Consider the following 6000-nt stretch of genomic DNA (forward strand, 5'->3'; position numbering starts at 1 on the left):
GTATTCACTGACAGTAAGACAATCATGGGGCCAGAAAGACAGCTTAAGCCTGCCAAGTCTGATGACCTGTGTTTGATCCCTGGGACCTTCATGGGGGGGAAAAGAGAAAAGATTCATGGAAGCCATCCTCTGATCTGTATATGCTTATGCGTATGTGCATGAATGCACACACAGTGACACTGAGACAGAGAGAATAAATAAGTAAATAAATACATGTAAGGAGAAGGAAGAGAAGAGGAGAGGCCGAGAAGAGATGGTTCAGCAGTTAAAAATGCTTGATGCTCTACCCCAGAACCAGCTTGGTTCCCAGTGCTCACTTGAGCAGGCTGTGATCTATAAAGGATCTGACGCCCTCTTCTGGACTCTATGGGCACCCGCCACATGTACTGGCACATATGTACACGCACATAAATAAAAATCATGTCTTAATCCAATCAGGCTATCAAATTATTTGCTTTTTAATAAGCAATTTATACATACTTTGTTTTTCCTTTCAAAAAGTCTAGTTACATTATTGATTTTATTGGAAATAGAAGCACACATGTAGATGTCAGGAAAACTTGTGGGAGTTGGTTCTCTCCTTCCATCACCAGGGTCCCAGGTATCAAACTCAGGTCCTTAGGCTTGATGCCAAGCATCTTTAACCCCAGAAGCCATCTCACTAACCCAGTTATTTATTTCTCTTTGAGACAGGGTCTCATGTAGGACAAGTCGGCCTGGAACTTGTGATCTTCTGGAATTACAAAGAGGTGTCATTCCATCCAGCTGGACCAGTATTTATTTAAAGATTATTATCAGGAGGTAAAGGGACAGGTGTGCCTATATTCTCTTACAGGATTTAACAGATAACATAATCAAAATAAAACATGTGTGGCAATGGGCCACATGCTAACAATCCCAGGGTATCCGAGGAAAGAAGACTGCAGAGAGTTCAAGGCCAGCCTGGGCATCACAACGACTTTCAGCTGGCCAGTGCTACATTGCAAAACCATGTCTCAAAAAAGACAAAAAAAAAAAAAAAACCAAACCCACGAACAACAACAACAAAAACAAAAACAGAACAGAACAAAATGAAGTGATGAAGTGTAAATCAATTTACTGTTGCTGAATTCTTTAACTAAATGAATACTGAAAAAGAAAATTGTTGCTTATGGGCAACCTGCCAGAGCTCTGGGCCTTTCCTAATCTGGGTAATGATTTAATGGTGGTGTATGTGAAGATAAGCCAGTATGTCTTTGAAACTGAGAAGAGCAGCTATTAGCATCTAAAGCAGACTGAAGTGTCAGATCACAGGAGAGAACACCTGGCTCGGGTCTGGGGACCCATTTGGGGACCTTAGTAACCTATGGTCCTGGAGTTGAGCACGGTCTGTTTGTACAGCCTCTGAGGGGACTGGAATGTGGAGGAGGCTACAATAACACACATTCAGCTCCAATACTTAAGTGTACTGGAGACAGACATGACTTGAAAGTGGGTCACCTGCATGAGCTGGTGGGCTCAGACATGGGGCTCACTGCTGAGATGCTGGTGTCACAGAAAGCAGGCCTCTCCCAAGTTCTAAGTGAAAGTTGAGGGAAGGGAAACTATGCTTCCTGTCCCATTCCTCCAAATTTCCACGGTTCCTACACAGCAGATGTCAGACGTGGGCGGAATAGATAGACACCTCTGCGGTTTGCTCCGATAGCTCATCTTTGCATGTGCACCATCTACCAGGCAATCATCTAACAATCTGATCTTTTTTGGTAAGAAGAATTTCTGCCACAGAGAGCATCTCAGGGCAAATGTCTATCACTGGCTAATTCTCTAGGCCTATCATCTGAACACATAACAAAAGCATTCTTTGTACATGCGAGGCTTTGTGCTGGGACGACAGGCACGTGCCATCAGATCCAGTCTTACCATCTTTTCCAGAGAGCACAGCCGTGTTTTTAACGGGGTATGTGGAGGAGGGACAGTTCTTTACTGTGGAGCTGTCCTGAACTCTGAAGGGAACTGACTAACCTCTCCCCCTGGGGAACTACACAACTCTCTGATGAGAAACTACCCTACACATTGTCCCAGACTGGCCTCTCCTCAACACTTCAGAACCATTCCCTCACACTGTTTATACACAGAAGCACTGCTGACTGCAGCAGCCACTAGCCAGATCTTATTATATCTATTTAATTAGATTAAAAATTCAGCTGCCTAGTTACAGTATCCACATCTTAAGAGCTACTGTACTAGATGGTGAAGGTATAGAATTTTTCCATTGTAACAAAAACTGTACTGGACGGTGCTGCATCTGGAATCTACCCCAGACGGTATTTGCTTACCAAGAACTATGTATTATTTTTAATTGTGCATGTGTATTTGCACACATGAGGGCTGGTACCCGAGGAGGCTGGAGACATCAGAACCCCTGGAGCTGGAGTTACGAGTGGCTGTAGCAGCCCGACGTGGGTGCAGGACTGCACTAGTTCTCTCACAGCTGTCTTCCGTGCCACTAGACTGGAAAGAGCCCATACAGCAGAAAACACGCCACGAACACCCGGATTACATTTAAAGATCTGGATGAGCATTTCTGACGTCCTGGGCCCTAAGGAAAGGTCCATGATAACTTCTCAACTTTCTAGTACAATGCCACAACAGACTTAATATCTGAAAGTTTTTAATGACCAATCTTTTTTTAAAAAAAAGTCATTATGAGTTTCCCACACATACTATATTCTCATTATAAGTTTCCTACATACACTTCAATGTTCTCCGTCAGGTTTTAGACATGCTACTGGCACTGACAACATTCTCACAGACAAACTCTTACCGGCCTCTAGTTATGAGACTGCAAAGAGCAGTAGTTAAGAACATACTGTGGAGGAGACTTCCTTCGTTTGAGCCCTGTCTGATCTCCGGCATATCATGCTATAAATAATGACCCATTTGCTCTATACGTTTTACTGTTTCATCAAAAATAAGAATTACTAGTGTATAAAGTACTGATATTAGAGCTGGGCATGGCGATACATCATAGTCTCAGGAGGCAGATAGTGAGTTTGAGGCCGGCTTAATCTACAGAATGAATTCCAGACCAGCCTGGCGTACAAAGTGAGACCCTGTCTTGAAAAAGGAAGAAGTTAGTTAAGTAAGTTATGTAAAATTATAAAAATTACCAACCTGTGGGTGAAACTTCTTTCTCTTCCGGAGAACTCGAGCGGTTAGAGGATGGGCACTGATCACCCTCACTTTCTGACGAGGGATGTGCTCCTTCCCCTTCATCCGCTGAACCCTCCTCACTTTCTGACAAGGGATGTGCTCCTTCCCTTTCATCCGCTGAACCCTCCTTACTTTCCGATGAGGGATGTGCTCCTTCCCCTTCATCCGCTGAGAGATCGACTGTTTTGGATTCTAAGAGGACACCTTTAGAAGCAAGAAAGTCAAAATATTTGAATCAATAGCCAAAATAAACATATAAAATTGATAAGATTTCCTCTCAGTTCAACTACATGGAGCTCAAAAAGACTGGAGCAAATAAACACATACTGTCCTTGCAGAAGACCTGAGTTTGGTTCCCAGCATCTGGGTCAGACAGCTAACAACCACCATTAACCAGGAGAGGAAAAAAGGCAGTTTTGCTTACATTTGTTGATGAAGCAATAAAAATAGTGAATTTTATTAAGTCTTGAACCGAGTAAATGACTTCTTTAGAAGAGTGGTAACAAAATCAAAATAACCCATGGAAACAAAAGCCCTTTGGGGCCCTTAAAGAGTTACAAAGAAAGTCCAAAGGCAAAAGAAGATTGAGAAGCACTGCTCTAGAAGAGAAGAGATGGTGCTTTGGGGCCTCAGTACTCTTACTAAAGGTGGACCGACATATTTGTTATAAATAAAAAGATCACTGAAACATTAGATGAACAGAGGGCCCTCACAGTGACTTAAAAAAATCACTAAGAGGGGAGGAGGAGGGGAGGAGATGGAAATTTTTTATAAAAAAAATAAAGAATTAAAAAAAATAACAATGTGAGAATGTCAAAAAAAATAAAAACAAAAATGAATTAAAAAAATCACTAAGAGGCTGAATCTTGAAGCCTTCTAGTGAAATACGCTCAGCACACAAGGACAAACATGGCAAGTACACACTAACATGTAGAATTCAAACAATCTGAGGAAGTCATAGAGACAGAGTAGAATAGTGGTTAATACGAGCTAATGTGGGGATATGTTGGCAAAGGATAAAAAACTTTACAAGAGTAAGTAGTACAATAAGTTTATTGTACAACACGGACATCAGTAAATACCGAAGTGTTTTGCTGTATGCTCTACTGAAAAATGGCTGGAGGACTTTATGGGTTCCCACCACGGAAATAAATTAGATCTGTGTAAACAACCCAAAGTGTCTCAAATCATCTTGTACACCAAACTGGTGTGGGATTGTCTGTGACTTACGCCTTCAAAACGTGCCCAACTTTCATTTACAAGTGAGCATATATGAAAAATCACTCATATTCTTTAATGGGGCTAAAAATAGGAGAAAAGTCAGGGCTTCAGGGCTGATGAAGTGTGAGTGTTCTGTCTGTATGTATGGATGTGTGTGTCTGCTGTCCGACAAGGTCAAAGAGGGCTTCCAACTTCCTAGAGTTACAGTCCATTGTGAGCCTCCGTGTGGCTGCTGGACACCGACTCAGATCTGTCTTTATAGTCCTCAAGTGACTTTGTATTCGATGACAGAATGGAACAGTCCATAGTGTCATCAAACTCTGTCACAATAAATAATCTCGGTTCACATTATTTTTACCTCCGTTTTGTTGTTACTGCAGATAACTGATTTCAAAAATGACAATGTTCCAAACCCTGCCCCTTAGTCTTTAGATGAACTGTCAGGTGTTCTTAGAAAACTGCTAAGAAATTTCCAAATGGCACATCTAACTCTTAGCTACTTTTAAGTGCATCAATAATCAATAGTTCGACTCCTCTTTGAGGATTTGGATTCACCAGTCGGTGTGGGTCGCCAGAGTACACAAACTACGACGTGCCACCAAAATCTACAGAAGCGTTCCGACAGCCGGGGCAGCGCAAAGACCATAGAGGCCTCTGGAGCTGGAGCCCTGCGGATCAGACCCCTTCCCGCCCCTCGGTCACCTGCGCCGCGGGAAGCAGTTCCGGGGCTGCGCCTGGAGCTCGCCCACACACGACCTCGGCCCCGGGCGCCACGGGCCCTCCGCAGCGGTTCTACTCCCTCTGCTCTTCCGCCCGCAGATGGCCGGCCTGGCTCTGCCGGCTTCTCTGCAGGCCGCTCCTCAGGGCCGTCGCTGTCGCTGTCGCTGGACTCGACCTGACGCCGCCTGAAAGTCCTCTGAGGCCTGAGAGCCATAACACAAGTACGGTTCGCGCGCGTCTCCGGGCTTGGTCTCCGGCGCCTGCGCAAGCGCCCGCATCGCGCTGCGCATGCGTGGTTGTGAGAGTTCCGGCCGGTGCTGTGCCGGTTGGCACTCAGGACCACGGTTGGTAAAGCCCAAGCAGTCTGCTTATTGGGACAAGAATATGTCCCAGGCGTTGTCGCAGCTTCCTGTGGCTGGGGTCCGGGATAGGACCAGCACATCCCGCCCGAAACAGACAGAACTGGAGGGATAGACTATGAAATTAAGTATAAATGATGTGCGCAGAAATAAGGAGAAGCAAATGATCGTCTCAAGGCACAGAACTTAGAGAATCGAAACTCCTGCTTGCTGGGAAGGATCTTATGGGAGTTGAGAGCTGAATTCTGGGGAGGAATTAGAGAACTTTCCATTGTTTCAACCCATCGGATGAACAGGCTTAAAAGCCCGAGAGAGTCATATTTGAGCACACTAGAGAGATGTCCAGAAACAAGCACGTGTTCCAGCTGATTGAGTAAGGGAGATCTGCTCTGTGTGTGAATGAGAGTCCCCGGAAAGAAGCTGTGTCGGCAGAGGCCGGTTAGCACTTCAGTGAGATGGAGAGAGTTTCCGGAATGCTGCAGGCAATAGTTCTGCCAATCAATGGGCT

At 44.6% G+C, this 6000-nt stretch overlaps 1 protein-coding gene across 3 annotated transcripts in view; it reads right to left on the reverse strand.

Annotated features, from left to right (window-relative positions):
• The window catches only part of Gcfc2 (GC-rich sequence DNA-binding factor 2), a 35418-nt gene extending 30047 nt beyond the window's left edge, over positions 1 to 5371 (reverse strand). For all 3 annotated transcript variants that reach the window (XM_038318282.1, XM_038318284.1, XM_038318283.1), the window contains exons 1-2: positions 5116 to 5371; positions 3154 to 3396 (exon numbers count right to left, since the gene is read on the reverse strand). In XM_038318282.1, coding sequence (XP_038174210.1) covers positions 3154 to 3396; positions 5116 to 5347 — 475 coding nt within the window. In that variant the 5' untranslated portion in view covers positions 5348 to 5371. The remainder of the gene's footprint in view (positions 1 to 3153; positions 3397 to 5115) is intronic.
• Positions 5372 to 6000: the final 629 nt, after the last annotated feature.

This window comes from Arvicola amphibius, chromosome 2, assembly GCF_903992535.2.
Source record: "Arvicola amphibius chromosome 2, mArvAmp1.2, whole genome shotgun sequence".
NCBI classification, from domain to species: Eukaryota; Metazoa; Chordata; class Mammalia; order Rodentia; family Cricetidae; genus Arvicola; species Arvicola amphibius.